Genomic DNA, 15,994 nt, shown 5'->3' with positions numbered 1-15,994 from the left:
GAGTCAGGCTGGAGTGACCTGAGTAGCGACCTGAATAGCATCACTATCTGTGTAACAGAGGTGTGAGATCAATGGTCCAAAGTCATTTAAGGCTATGTGTGCACGTTCAGGATTTGAAGCCGAAATTTCCGCAGCGTTTCTGCATCTCCTTGGCAGGAAAAATGCTGCCAAAAAAAAGTGCGGTTTTGCCGCATTTTGACGTGTTTTTGACACAGTTTTTGATGCATTTTTTTAAGCTTTTTTGATGTGGTTTTTGAACCATTTTTGTACATCAATGAATGCTTTTAGGAGCGAAATAAAGTTATTTGGTGGGACATTGCTTTTTGGATTACCCTCAGAACTGGGGTGAGTAGATTGGTTAATTTAAATGGTTAAAGAATGTGTCTGTTGTATTTCAAATAAAGTGTTTACTCTGTGTCTGTGTGCTTATTTAAGTCTTTACTTAAATTAGGTTTGGTGATGAAAGGGTCTGATTGACACCTTGACATCATCAAACAAAAGAGCTAGGTGTCAGCTAATCCCATTCACCCAATCTTCATTAGGCAAACATGGTCCCTGCCTATAATTAACAGCTCACAGCTGTTTCATTAGCCACTACATCCCCCAAATCACCACTCAGCAGCCCTTTGGACGCAGCATATTTTTTCTGCTTCAAAACGCGGTGTTCTAATGCCGCACTTTTGTTGTCGGTACATGTGAACCCACCGCATATAATAACACTTCAGTCAGTCAAAATCTGTAGCGGAGAAACAGAAATAGACATGCTGTGGGTGAGTTTGGGTACGTGGCCACGGTCAAGAGCCGCTGCAGGTTTGACGCTGCGTGTTTATACAGCGTCAAACCCGCAGCGTCCAGATGTTACAGCATAGTGAATGGGATCTCTAGAAATCCCATGTCCGCTATGCGTGGATCAGAGGCTGCGAATCACCCGTGGACATTGACATGCAGTGCGTCTTTCAGGACTGCAGCATGTCAAATTATCTTGTGGAGTCGCTAGTCTCCGCAACAGAAATTTGACCACTAGAATGTATTGAATGCGGTAAATCCACATGGTTCAGTATACACATGTGGATTTACCTGCGTTCAATAGAATGCAACATTTTGGATGCACATAAAAATATGCGTCAAAACAGCTGCTACGTCCGGATCGTGGACACAAGCCTAAATTTTTTTTTTTAAATAATGGCGTGGGCTCCCGTGTCATTTTTATAACCAGCAGAGGGAAAGCCGACCGCTGGGGGTTGATATTAGTAGCCGGGGAAGGGACCATTAGTCAAAAATGTTTCCTGGCTATTAATATCTGTCCACAGCTGTTTGCTTAGCCTTTACTGGCTAGATTACAGGGGGACCCCAGAAAAAAAATATGTAGGGTCCCATATAAAATCTAACCAGAAAAGGCCAAACAGACAGCTGCGGGCTGATATTAATAGCCAGGGAAGGGGCCATGGATCCTGGCCCCCTGCATGGCTAATAATATCACCCCTCAGCAGTCCCAGAAATGGCGCATCCATAAGATGCGCCAAATCTGGCGCTTTACCTCTGCTTTTCCCACTGCCCTGTTCCGGTGGTGAGTGGGGTAATGGGGTTGAGGTTCACGTCAGCCTTGCATGGGATGCTGACGTGAAGCCCAGGTTAGTAATTGAGGGTGTCTATAAGACACCCCCATTACTAACCGAGTAGTAAAGTGGTCGCCGCTTTTTCAATAAATACACAGCCAGAATAACCTGTCCGCCGTCATGACGTAGTTCACGATTCCGTCACGATTGTCCCTCGGCGATCACTCCTGTCATTGTACATTGCTGCTGCAGGAATGAGGTCACTGTGGGTCATCAGCTGAAGATCAGCCCCAGTGACCTCAGCACCAGTACTGGTGGGAACATTCTTAAGAATGTTCCCATGCACCACCAGTGCCATAAAGTGAGGTCACGTGAGCTCTCAGCTGATCTTCAGCTGACAGCTCATGTGACCAATACATGACCACAAATCCTGGAAGCAGGACACTGCTGGGATCGAGCGTGCTCCCGGCAGTGTACCGCCAACCGCCGACCTGATCGCCGGGGACCAAGGACCAGGAGGACACCGGGGGGGCGGAAGCGCCGGACAGGTGAGTATAGTTTTTTTTTTTTGTTTGTTTTTTCTTTACTTTTCTTTTCCGCGAGTGGTTCCCGGCTCGGCTGAGGAGACTACTGCTCCCCTCAGCCACGCCGCTCTCGCTGTTATCAGTGGGAGCGTTGGTCGGATGAGGGGAGCAGTACCACCCGCATCGTTTCTGCCTCGAATTCGCGCCCATTGGCTTTAATTGAAATGCAGCAAATCCGCAGGTATAAATATATATTATTATACCTATGGATTTGCTGCCGATTAAGTAAAGTCAATGGGTGCAAATTCGCGGCGGAAATGCGCGCACAATTGACATGCTGCATTTTTTTCTGCAATGGTAATTCTGAGAGGAAATTTCTGCATCATGTGCATAGCACTTCAGGATTACCATTGCAATAGCTGGCCGACTGATTACCAAGCGTTTTCGCAGCATTTTCATGGTGGAAAAACAGCAGCGGAAATGCAGCGAAAACGCTACGTGTGCACTTACACACATAGCATTCTCGGTGCGTTTCCATGGCGGTTTCCGTGGCGTTTCTGCAGCATGTTAATTGAACCGCTGCAAATCCGCAGGTATAATATTTATTTTTTTCATTATTTCACAGCTCTGAAAGACCTTCAGCTGTTCTCTCGAAAGTTAATTCTAAAAAATTACACCATAAGAACGACAATACTCCAGCCCTGGTGAGTCCAGCCAAGAGGAAGGCAATACAGGTACTGGAAGAGTTATTGAATGAACAAACATCGAATCATCAAGGTAGGTTCCCTCAGCACATTTCACCTAAGTTGACATGCTTCCCCCCTTTGTCCCTAAGTCGTGCAATAGAAATCTTTACCAAATTCGTGTCTGAAGATTTTACAACTCTATCCACAATACGCAAGCATGATAATTTAACTCATGCACAGCGGAATGCCATTAAAGATTTGCAATCTTATTGAGATGTGGTATTTAAACAGGCGGACATGGGGGGGGGGACATCGTGGTATGGCCCTGCACTCTTTACGAACACGAGGCCTTCCGACAACTGAGGGACAAAAATACCTACTGTAAATTGTCTCACTTTCCCATGTGATCGGTTGCCATGATACATTAAGGTCCTGGAAGGACAACACCACTACTTCCCTTGAGAAAGCAAAGCACAGGCAACAAGAAACGCGCGTTGGGAAGAAGCTAATCCACCCCAGCTACCGGTCTGAGGGTCCTTGGGATATTACAATTTACGGTAAGTGGTCATAGGCTTTTTGTTTCATTATTCTGATACTTATACATTTGCTGATGGTGGCCCTGGGAGTTCGAATTTTAGTGGCACACTGTGAGCTTATACTTTCATCACTTGCCCTATATAGATTACCTGGGTCAACCTGTTACCACTAGCCAACTCCCCTCATCCGACCGCCGCTTCCACTGATAATAGAAAGAGCGACGAGGCTGAGGGGAGCAGTAGTCTTCTCAACCGAGCCGGGAACCACTCGCGGTAAAAAAAGAAAAAAAAAAGTAAAAATGAAAAAAAAAACACTATACTTACCTGTCCGGTGTCCCCCCGGTGTCCTCCTGGTCTTTGGTCCCCGGTGATCTGATCAGGTCGGCGGCTGGCGGTACACTGCAGGGAGAGTGCTCGCTCTCAGCAATGTACTGCGCTGTCAGAACCTGTGGTCACGTGACGGTCACGTGATCTGTCAGCTGAAGATCAGCTGAGAGCTCATGTGACCTCACTTTATGGCACCGGTGCTGCGTGGGAACATTCTCAAGAATGTTCCCACCAGTACTGGTGCTGAGGTCACCGGGGCTGATCTGATGATCTTCAGCTGATGAACCCCCAGTGACCTCACTCCTGCAGCAGCAATGTACACTGACAGGAATGATTTTACACTCCTTGTCAGTGTACATTGCTGTCTTCTACAGCAGTGACATCAGTGATTGCTGATGTCACTGCTGTAGATGTGACCCGGATCGCCGAGGGACAATCGTGCCGGAATCTTGGACTACGTCGTGACGGCGGACAGGTGAGGAATATGGTTGTTTTTTATTTGACTTTTTTTCAGAGGACGAGGGATTTGGGGACTGAGAGTACAATAAAATTTTTTTTTAAAATCATGTGTTTTTTATTTCATTAAAATACTTTATTCTGGCTGTGTATTTATTGAAAAAGTGGCGACCACTTTACTACGCGGTTAGTAATGGGGGTGTCTTATAGACGCCCTCCATTGCTAACCTGGGCTTCACATCAGTCGCCAATTCAAGACTGACGTGAACCCCAATGCCATTACCCCACTCGCCACTGCTACAGGGCAGTGGGAAGAGCGGAGGCTAAGCGCCAGATTTGGCGCATCTTATGGATGCGCCATTTCTGGAACTGCTGAGGGGTGATATTATTAGTCGTGGAGGGGGCCAGGATCCATGGCCCATTCCCTGGCTATTAATGTCAGCCCACAGGTGTCTGTTTAGCCTTTTCTGATTAGATTTTATATGGGACCCTAGGTCAAATTTTTTTTTGGGGTCCCCCTGTAATCTAGCCAGTAAAGGCTAAGCAAACAGCTATGGGCTGATATTAATAGCCAGGGAACATTTTTGGCAAATGGCCCCTTCCCTGGATACTAATATCAGCACCCAGAAGTCGGCTTTCCCTCTGCTGGTTATAAGAATCACGCGTGCGCCCACACCATATTTTTAATTTTAGGCTGAGTCCACGACCCGGACGTAGCAGCGCTTTGTACGCATATTTTTTGCTGCGTCCAAAACATTGCATTCTATTGAACACAGGTAAATCCACATGTATACACTGAACCATGCGAATCTACCGCATTCAATACATTCTAGTGGTCAACTTTCTGTTGCAGAACCTAGCGACTTCACAAGAGAATTTGACATGCTGCGGACTTGAAAGTTAAGAAACAAGCATTCCTCACATGTATTAAAGCTGTCAAACAGTTGCAAATCATGCACACTGGAGTGATTCAAACATATCACCGAGTACGCTGAAGATACTCGGTACTTGTCCGAGCATACTTGCCGAAAGGGTTAACCGAACATACTCGCTCATCACTAGTTATTTTCAAACAGTGGGAGAGATTTGCTGAAACTGTCCTAATTTTCAGACAGTTTTGTCTTACATATGTTTTGCAGATCTCAGCACACACAGGGAGTCTAATAGGCAGTGCACAATAATGGTCCTGGCTCTGCAAGGTTGTACAGATGTAGCCTTTCTTAAAATGACAAAAATACAACAATGAAGAAAGATTTTCCGATGCAAAAAGAGAGGGCCAGGTTGTTGTTGGCGGACTTCACAGCAACTCATTCAATACATAGAACATAGGTGCTGTATCAAACTAAAGGATTGGCACAAGGATGGATACATACCCCAGTCTCGTAGATTGGATTGTCAAACTCGGTCTCTACTGTTATCTGGCTGTATGGATGAGAATACATAAGAGGAAGGCGAAGGCTGGAATAATATCTGCATCTGAAAGCATAAGAAATAATGTAAGATTACTAGAAAATCTTGTAATAGGATTAGGTTTATTGTATATTAGACATATAGTTAATCACTTTGTTTTTTGACAGACGCACACATTTACTGTTTCCTCTATGACATTTCTCGTGACAATAATTTGTCATTAATCAGTCAACATATGTACCACTTGACAGTACTACTGTCTATAATAACTAATATGCAAATTGCCTCTTCAGAGAAAAAGAGGACTTGAACTCTATAGCACCACCTAACATGAAAAAGTAAAATACATTACAGCACCGAATCACCAAGATGGGCAATTTTCTCCCCGGTCTTGATAAGGGAACGTGTTGGAGTCAGAAACTCCTGATTCATTGAGAGGCACATTCGTCTTAATGAATCAGTAGTGTCTGACAAGTGGCATGCAACTCCCTGCGTCTCTCCAGAAGTCTTACTGCAGTAGTAAGATTTACTGTGTAAGGAGCACCACATCTCGTTATGAATTAGATGAGTTGTGGCATTACGCCCCTATCGCACCCTTGACTTGCACCAGCTATGCCATTTTGGCGGTGCTGGGAGAAATTGAAAATGCCAAACTCCGCTAAACTCCGAGTTGGGCAAAATTTTTGCGCCTTTTCAAAGCAATTTACGCCAAAATTCTGGTGAAATTGCTTTGATGAATCAGGGCCTATATGTTTTCATATACACTGTGAATTTTAACAGAAAAAGCCATTTGTCACCATAACTACACAGTAGCTTTGCTCCTATAACATGAATAGTTATGGCCCCCATTACAGCGCCCCACCATATTAGAACTATCCTGGAAAGGTCTCTGAGAACAAATTTAGTCGTAAAATACAGCTCACGTAAGTGCCCCATAATGAAAGCAACTTCTAACTTACTAAATAGAAACTTGTGAAAAAGGTCTGAAACATGAGCAGGTCCTGGGTAGTGTTGAGCCACCCCCGTAGTGTTCGAGTTCGGTTCGGTTCGTCGAACACCCGTGTGTTCGCCGAACTGTTCGTCGAACTGTTCGTCGAACACCTTCGAACACCGTTAAAACCAATGGCAGGCAAACAAAAACACATAGAAACACATAGAAAACACCTTCAAAGGTGTCCAAAAGCTGACAAACTGCTCAGAAGACACAACTAACACATGGAAAAGTGACAAGTACATATAGTCATGCGAAAAGAAAAGAGGTGGAGGAGTAAAAGGAGGGGGAGACACAGATATAGGCATGTCATGCCCTTCTAAAATCCAAAAAGTGAGAAGCCGAGACGGCCAGTCCGCTCCTGCCCGTGCCACCTCCGTGTCGCCGGGTTTGTGCCAGAGCCGCGGTGAACCCTGACGGCCAGCCCCCCTCTCCCAATACTGGTGCCTGTCCGCTGGTGGGTCGAGAGAGCCCCCCTGTGGTGGAGGCAGCTCTAAGCTTTTTAATTTAAATTGTCCCTCTAATTTAAATGAATACACTTTAAATCCATTTACAAGGATCTATTGGAGGGCAAGTCTCATGCCAGCAGCCGCGTAATTCCAGCTCCAGTAGCGTCCACTAAAGCTGCTGCAGTTAAAAAGCTTTTATAAGGATCGAGCTCGGCTGTCCACCGCAAGGCATCCTAGTGCCAGTCCCAGCCCCTATGCCTTGGGGTGCCTCCTGATGCTCTTCACTAAGTATCCCGTGGTCCCGAAGCATTTCCTTTGAAAAAATTAAGTGTCCAAACTACAGGTGGTGTAGCTTGCTTAACAGCCGGGATAATCCGCTGACTAGCAGACACTGCTACTAGGCACAAAGTATTTCCTGGGCTAGATGCAGTTAAAAATTTGTAAGTAGATACTCTCGTTGGATGCTGAGAAAGCATTCCATAGAGTCTCCTGGCACGCCATATATGATTCTCTTAAAAAGCTTGGGGTAGGGGTCTAGGGGACCCTTTTATAGCCAAAATCACGGCCCTGTATCACAATACGTCACCTAGGCTGAAGATAAATGGAACTGTAGCACCGAGGGCTCGGTTGCTACAGACGTATTGCACCTCACCCAGAGGTGTGATATCTCACTCTCAGATAAGGATGGAGTGTGGATCAGGACCCGACACCTGCATGCATTACACCACATTGCCGTGGGGCAGGGCGACCAATATGCCCCTGAGATGGGCACGACAGTCACTGTCCCTGGCTGGAGTGGGGGGAGGGAACACTGAGGAAGGGGAACCCTGCAGTGCAGGAGCAGGGAGGAAGCAGTTGATGGGTGCATTGAGAAGGGAGTATAAAAGGTGGGCACCATCTTAGTTCAGTGCAGAGAAGTCTGAGCAGAAGTGGCAGGGAGCAGGGGCTCTGCATGAGCTCTGCTCCGGAGGCGGGCCTAGTAACAGAGGCCCAGGCCTGCAAGAGGGAGAAGGAAGGAAGAGGAGCGGAGAAGGCTCCAGGAACGAGGAATGAAGGGATCCCAGGGGTGCGGACGGGCGAGTCGCCACCGCACGCCCGAATCCACCTGCGTGGAGGGGTCAGGCCAAAGGGGGAGACCGGTCCCCGAACTAGTGGAGGCAGGAAACGACCCTCAGCTAGAAACCGGAGGCTCTGACATTTTATGTGGCACAGCCCCTTGCTCCACCCGCTAGGAAGGCACCACATAGGGTCAGGGAAACTGGCGCCAAGTTTACCAAGAGGAGGCCCGAGGCAGCCGGACAGAAGTGTTGGTAAGAAAGGCCAGACAAAGGACACACAAAGGGGGTCCTGTGAAGCGCTCCAAAGTTATCTGGGAGTTGTCTGAGCCCCTCACCTGGTGAGCAAAGTACGACGTGGGCAGCCGTTACCTGCAGACGTGGTCTGGATAATAAGAACTGTGAGTAAAGGCCCTGAACTGCATCACTGACTCCGTGTCGTTACTGCTGCTGCCCTGCACCATCACCCCCATCCTCCGCATACACTGCCCTGAGGCTATACTCCTCCCGTGGGGAGTTATGCTACGCTCTGCTGCACCCACAACACCAGCCTTAGCGGTCTGCCCTGTAGCGGCGGTTCACTCTGACCGCAATCCACGGGTGGCGTAGTCAGACATTTAAATATCAAAACCACATAAATAGTTCCGCCACTGGTTTGACCGCCCTGAGCCACGGAACCGGATCGCCGCCACGAAGACTACAACCACCAGCATCCACCAAAAAGGGTCCGGCTCCGGGTGTCCCAAGGCCCAGGGGGTGCGTCAGAACATTTTCATCACCTTTCACAATCACCAATGGGACAAGGCAGGGATGTCCTCTGTCCCCTCTCTTATACATCCTAGTGACGGAGCACCTGCTCTCATCAATTCGCCATAACCCCAATATTAGGTGGATTGAGGTGGGAGGCACCGAGTACAAGTGCTCTCTATTTGCTGATGATGTCCTAGTATATATCACTCAATCACATATATCCATCCCTGCTGTTATGGCTGAAATAGATCACTTTGTTACATGGTAAAATTTTAAAATCAATGCAGCGAAGTCTGAGGCCCTCGATGTCTCCCTCCCTAAATCCATATAGGATTCCATCCAGTCCAACTTTCCCTTTGCCTGGCCCTCACAGGGTATCAAATACTTAGGAATTCCTATTCATAGAGACCTCTCCCATCTATGTTATCTTAATTTTGGGCCCTTTATTGAACAATTCCATACAGACCACGGTTGGCAAGTTAGAACTGTAAGATTCACTACGTGAACCACTGGTGTTTTGTGGAAAAGCACATGTACACCGCGTTCCAAATTATTATGCAAAAAGTGTTTAGGAGTGATAAGGGAAGAATTTGTTTGTTTGTCAGTTAAACTCATTGATGGTGATGTGTGTCAGGGCTCTTTATATCACTGTAAGCAATTGCAGACACCTGTGCTAATTAGTTTGGCAGGTGTGTCCAATGAAAGGCAAGACTACTTAAGAAGGCTCTCTCACATTATTAAGCAGCCTACATTTTCTGCCAAAATGGGAAAGAAAAAGGATGTGTCGGCTGCTGAGAAGCAACAAATTGTGGAGTGTTTAGGTCAAGGCATGACTACAATCAACATTGTGCGATGATCAGGATGAAGTGTCTTGGCAATCAAGAAGTATGTAGCTGATTCACAGTACACACGTGTGCGTGCTGATAAGGGCAAATTGAGGACTCTTTCCTACAGGCAATTACGTCAGGTTGAAACAGCAGCGGCAAAAAAGCCTTGTCATAGCAGCAGACAAGTTTTTGAAGCTGCTTGTGCCTCCAACGTCCCCCGAACAACAAGATGCAGGGTCCTTCAGAGGTTTGCAGCTGTGCATATGCCATCCTGTCGACCTCCTCTATCCACTTCACACAAGCAGAAACGGCTCCAGTGGGCCAAACATTACATGAAGACTGATTTCAAAACTGTTTTGTTCACGGATGAGTGCCGTGCAGCGCTCGATGGTCCAGATGAATGGAGTGGAGGATGGCTGGTTGATGGACACCCCACGCAAACACGGCTACAGCGCCAACAAGGAGGAGGTGGAGTAATGTTTTGGGCTGGAATCATGGGGAGAGAGATTGTCGGCCCCTTTAGGATCCCTGAAGGCGCTAAAGATGAACTCCATAATGTATGTGGATTTTCTCAAACAGCACTTCCTGCCATGGTTCAAGAAGAAGAACTGTGTATTTCACAGCAAGATCATTTTTCTGCATGATAATGCACCATCTCATGCTGCACATAAAACATCTGCATCTCTGGCTGATATGGGCATAAAAGGGGACAAACTTATGGTGTGACCCCCATGCTCCCCTGACCTCTACCCCATTCAGAACCTTTGGAGCATCATTAAAAGGAGTGTCTATGATGGCGGGAGGCAGTTCACATCTAAGCAACAGCTCTGGGAGGGTATTCTGTCCTCATGCAAAACAACTGAAGCAGAAACCATCCAAAACCTGACAAATTCAATGGACGAGAGAGTTCAGAAGCTCCTTTCAAACAAGGGGTCCTATGTGAAAATGTAACATCACCTAGAATAAAGTTTTGAGTTGAAAACTGTTTGATTTCAGTTTCTAACAACCTGCTAATGCTTATAATTTCAAAAATGACCATTTTTTTGGTCTTTATTAAAATGAAAAGGTTGATCGAAAAGTTTGGGGGATCTAAGAGTGTGGCAACCCAGTAGTCATGATTACTTCGAATTCTGACAATATGAGGGTCATGCTGCAGGTAGTGCAGCAAGAAGGCACTTATGTGTCTTGCGCATCTCGGAGCCCCAAAATTATTTTCCGGGCTAGATGCAGCTAAAAATTATTTTTAATTTTAAATCTGGTGAAGCTTATTATAGATGGCCTAATAGGATCAGTGCTGCACACTGCTACAAAGCCCAAATTATTTTCCAGTCAAGATACAGATAAACATGATTAGTAATTTGAAAGCTTAAAACGGTTGGTAGGGTGATTTTAACCAATCATCAAGCTTTTACTCTCCCCAGGATGACACAGGGGTAGAAAAGTCGTTTCGGATCCATGATTTGTTCATCTTTATGAACGTGAGTCTGTCTACATTATCAGTGGAGAGCCGCGTGCGCTTATCTGTCAGCACACCACCAGCAGCGCTGAACACACGTTCAGACAGAACGCTGGCTGCGGGGCATGACAAGATCTCCAAGGCGTAAGTGGCTAGCTCCGGCCATTTATCCAGATTGGAAGCCCAAAAAGAGCAAGGGTCCAGTGACACAGTCGTGGCTTCAATGTTTACTTGGAGATACTCCTGTACCATCGTCTCTAGGCGTTGACTATGTGTCAGACTTCTTGTCTCCTGTGGCCTTGCAAAGGATGGGCTAAAAAAGTGGTGAAATGATTCCGCAAAATTGATGTTACCAGCAGATACTGTGGTTCTGTTACGGTTTGAGTGCTGAACACTTGACGGTCCCACGGTTGGCAAGTTGGAACTGTGAGATTCACTACGTGCACCACTGGTGTTTTGTGGAAAAGCACATGTAAGATTCTGCAACAGTCTCTGCTGATACTCCTGCATGCGTGCATCCCTTTCTATGGCAGGAATAATTTCTGCAAATTTACTTTTGTACCGGGGATCTAACAGTGTGGCAACCCAGTAGTCAGGATTATTTCTAATTCTCACAATTCGAGGGTCATGTTGCAGGTAGTGCAGCAAGAAGGCACTCATGTGTGTTGCGCATCCAGGAGCACCAAGTCCCTGTTGTGTTGGTGGCGAGGTAGCAATCATGCTTCCTTCCTCTGTCCTCTCCCCCCAACCTCGCACAACAGAAATGTGATCAAGGTCTCCCTCATCTGATGAGTCTTCCATCAGTTCGTCCTCCACTTCTTCCTGGGCTCCTGCACCTTCCTCACTAGTTTGGCTGCTACCATGCGCCCTGGTAAAATCATCTCCCCCACCCTCACATGCCTGCCGCCTTGGTGCTGCCGACCGTCTGGACCTTGCAGATGTTAGCCCTTCCGCATACAACTCCTCCTCCTCTACTTCCTCCACCTCCTCTTGTGCCACCACCTGACTCCGAATTCTGTTTAACATGTGCTCCAGCATGTAAATCACCGGAATAGTCATGCTGATAATGGCATCGTCAGCACTAAACATCTTCGTCGCCATTTCAAAACTGTGCAGAAGGGTGCATAGGTCCCTGATCTGAGACCACTCCTCCAGCGTGATTTGCCCCACCTCTGAATCTCGTTGGCCCAGGCTATACGTCAGAACGTATTGCACCAGGGCTTGTCGGTGCTGCCACAGTCGCTGCAACATGTGCAGAGTTGAATTCCACCGGGTAGGCACATCGCATTTTAGCCGGTGAAGTGGCAGGCCCAACGACTTCTGTAGAGATGTAAGTCGCTGAGCTGCGGGATGCGAACGGCGGAAGTGAGCACACAGCGACCGTGCCCTCTGCAGAAGGCCATCTAGTCTGGGATAGTGGGCTAAAAATTGCTGGACAACCAGGTTCAACACGTGAGCCATACAAGGCACGTGTGTGACATTGCCCCGGCGAAGGGCCGCACCCAGGTTTGCAGCATTGTCGCACACGGCCTTCCCTGGTTTCAGGTCCAGTGGAGACAACCATTCATGAAATTGGTTCTCCAGAGCTGACCACAACTCCTCAGCTGTGTGACTCACATTTCCCAGACATTTCAATGTAAAAACCGCCTGATGACGTTGAGCCCTACTGCCAGCATAGTAAGGAGGTGTGCAGGATCCCTTCTGCGCAGTTAGAAAGCTTGTGGCATGACCAGACAGGCTTTGGGTGCAGGTGGAAGACCGAGAGGAGGTTGAGGAGGCAGAAGCAGTGGAGGAAAAATGACATAAAGAGGATTGACGCACAACTCGTGGGGACGGCAAGACTTGGACAGCAGCCCCTTGTCCTGCTGTCACCATAGTTACCCAGTGCCCAGTCAGCGACATGTAACGCCCCTGTCCATGCCTACTCGTCCAAGTGTCTGTGGTGAAATGCACCCTGTCACACACAGAGTTTCTCAAAGAAGCGGTGATGTTGTGTGCGACATGCTGGTGGAGCGCAGGCACACCTTTCTTTGAGAAGTAGTGCCGACTGGGCATCTGGTACTGGGGCACTGCGACGGACATAAGGTCTCGAAAATCCTCTGTGTCCACCAGGCGGAAAGGCAGCATTTCTGTAGCCAAGAGCTTGCAGATGGTGAAATTCAACCTCTTAGCTTTCTCATGGCTAGGAGGAAATGGTCTTTTACTTGTCCACATCTGAGGGACCGAGGGCTGGCTATTGTGCTTAGACGGGGTTGATAAGGGTGTCCCCGGCAAACTGACGGTCTGTGAGGAAGATGCAGGCGGACATGTTAGGTTGCCTTGATCCAAAGGTGGTGCTATCGATGTCGGACAGCGCTCAAGACCAGCTGGTGTTACCACCTCCAAAGAAAATGATGACCTGCCAATCACGCTGGCTGTTGCGGGTAAAGAGGTGGCAGGTCTGCGCCCCAAAACAGGTGTGACTGCTGTCCCCCCAGTCACAGAGGATGAAGAGGCCGCGGATGCACAAGATATGGCAGACGGTGGTTGGCCCGGCCGGCTAGACCGCATTGTAGCACACTGAGCTTCCCACTGCAACTTATGCTTCATGTCCATGTGCCGGTTCATGCATGAAGTACTCAAACTATGTATTTTTTGGCCTCTACTTAGCTTTTGCTGACAAATGTTACAGATAACACGAGTTGGGTCATCTTTATCGATCTGAAAAAATGCCCAGGCTATGCAAGGCTTAGCACCCATGCGACCTGAAGAGCCACCACGACTTGTGGTGAGAGGCAGAGTTGTGTTTGAGGATGCAGTTGTTGACGTGCTTCCAGTACTACGTCTCTGTCCAGGAAGGCGCAACCTGACCTCGTCGTCACTAGCATCTTCCTCCACCTCCTCTGCTGACCTCATCTCTTGGCTGACTGTGGGTTGACAGTAAGTGGGATCTCCGACCTCATCATCATCACCCTGTGCGTTATCACACCCGTCGTCCTCAGAGCCAACCTGTTCCTGCCCTGACAAAAAACTAAAGTTGTCGCTCCAATCAGGTATTTGAGTCTTATCATCGTCTTCCTCATTGTCTCCACCAACAGGAGTTACAGTTTGGGAATGAGGGTCTACATTATGGTCAGAACCTTCTGCGTCTGGTCCTGGATCCGACTCATAAAGATTCTGGGCATCAGTGCAGATCATTTCCTCGTCTGGATTCACAGAAGCGCTGGAGTCGACCTCTGATTCCCAGGCTATAGTATGAGTAAACAGCTCTGCAGACTCAACCATCTGTTCTACCTCATACTCAGACGGGCAGCTGGAGATTTGGGAGCTGTGAGGAAGCAAGTGCGATTTGGGTGACACCTTTGAGGACTGGAGTATTTGTGATGTTGAAGTTGATGTGGAGGAGAGCCCACTTAAAGGAGCACTTGATATCCGTTGAAGCACCTGCTGTTTTTGTGCCTCATCTGGAAATTGTAGCGATTGGCGTGGCCGTAAGAAAGGGATCTTATCACATTGTCCGCTAAAAGAAGTAGACATTTTAGTTTGGCTGGAAGATGGTCTTTCTTCTGCACCTACCCCACGGACACAACCTTTTTCCCCTTCCCAACACGCCTATTCCCCTTTCCACCAGCAGCAGGCCTTTTTCCACTCATTTTGGTGGTTAACTAATTCACAACTCTGGAGTTGTTTGCACAAAAAACAATGGATGGTAACCGAGCAGAGCTGAGTGGCCAAACTGTGGTATTAGGCCAAAACTATTGGCTGGGTTAGATGCAGAAAAAAATTATTTTTAATTTGCAACCTGATGGAGGTCAGTATAGATGGACTAATAGACCAAGTCCCACACACCGCTAGAAGCCCAAATATTTTTTCAGAGCTAGATGCAGAAAATTTTTTTATTCAATTTGCAACCTGATGGAGGTCAGTATAGATGGACTAATAGACCAAGTCCCACACACTGCTAGAAGCCCAAATATTTTTTCAGAGCTAGATGCAGAAAAAAATTATTTTTAATTTGCAACCTGATGGAGGTCAGTATAGATGGACTAATAGACCAAGTCCCACACACTGCTAGAAGCCCAAATATTTTTTCAGAGCTAGATGCAGAAAAAAATTATTTTTAATTTGCAACCTGATGGAGGTCAGTATAGATGGACTAATAGACCAAGTCCCACACACTGCTAGAAGCCCAAATATTTTTTCAGAGCTAGATGCAGAAAAAAATTATTTTTAATTTGCAACCTGATGGAGGTCAGTATAGATGGACTAATAGAACAAGTCCCACACGCTGCTAGAAGCCCAAATATTTTTTCAGAGATAAATGAAGAAAAAAATTATTTTTAATTTGCAACCTGATGGAGGTCAGTATAGATGGACTAATAGAACAAGTCCCACACGCTGCTAGAAGCCCAAAGATTTTTTCAGAGCTAGATGCAGAAAAAAATTATTTTTAATTTGCAACCTGATGGAGGTCAGTATAGATGGACTAATAGACCAAGTCCCACACACTGCTAGAAGCCCAAATATTTTTTCAGAGCTAGATGCAGAAAAAAATTATTTTTAATTTGCAACCTGATGGAGGTCAGTATAGATGGACTAATAGAACAAGTCCCACACGCTGCTAGAAGCCCAAATATTTTTTCAGAGCTAAATGAAGAAAAAAATTATTTTTAATTTGCAACCTGATGGAGGTCAGTATAGATGGACTAATAGACCAAGTCCCACACACTGCTAGAAGCCCAAATATTTTTTCAGAGCTAGATGCAGAAAAAAATTATTTTTAATTTGCAACCTGATGGAGGTCAGTATAGATGGACTAATAGAACAAGTCCCACACGCTGCTAGAAGCCCAAATATTTTTTCAGAGATAAATGAAGAAAAAAATTATTTTTAATTTGCAACCTGATGGAGGTCAGTATAGATGGACTAATAGACCAAGTCCCACACACTGCTAGAAGCCCAAATATTTTTTCAGAGCTAGATGCAGAAAAA

At 46.7% G+C, this 15,994-nt stretch overlaps 1 protein-coding gene across 1 annotated transcript in view; it reads right to left on the bottom strand.

The window, feature by feature from the left end:
- SEZ6L (seizure related 6 homolog like) overlaps positions 1 to 15,994 on the bottom strand; it is a 779,891-nt gene that overhangs the window by 16,219 nt on the left and 747,678 nt on the right. Inside the window, exon 17 of the mRNA XM_073672981.1 lies at positions 5,459 to 5,561. Coding sequence (XP_073529082.1) covers positions 5,459 to 5,561 — 103 coding nt within the window. The remainder of the gene's footprint in view (positions 1 to 5,458; positions 5,562 to 15,994) is intronic.

The sequence above is a fragment of the Phyllobates terribilis genome, unplaced genomic scaffold, assembly GCF_046119375.1.
Source record: "Phyllobates terribilis strain yellow unplaced genomic scaffold, ASM4611937v1 Scaffold_1__5_contigs__length_1240528914, whole genome shotgun sequence".
NCBI classification, from domain to species: domain Eukaryota; kingdom Metazoa; phylum Chordata; class Amphibia; order Anura; family Dendrobatidae; genus Phyllobates; species Phyllobates terribilis.
The sequence above is the reverse complement of the archived record's forward strand: the minus strand, read 5'-3'. Positions and strand labels throughout refer to the sequence as shown.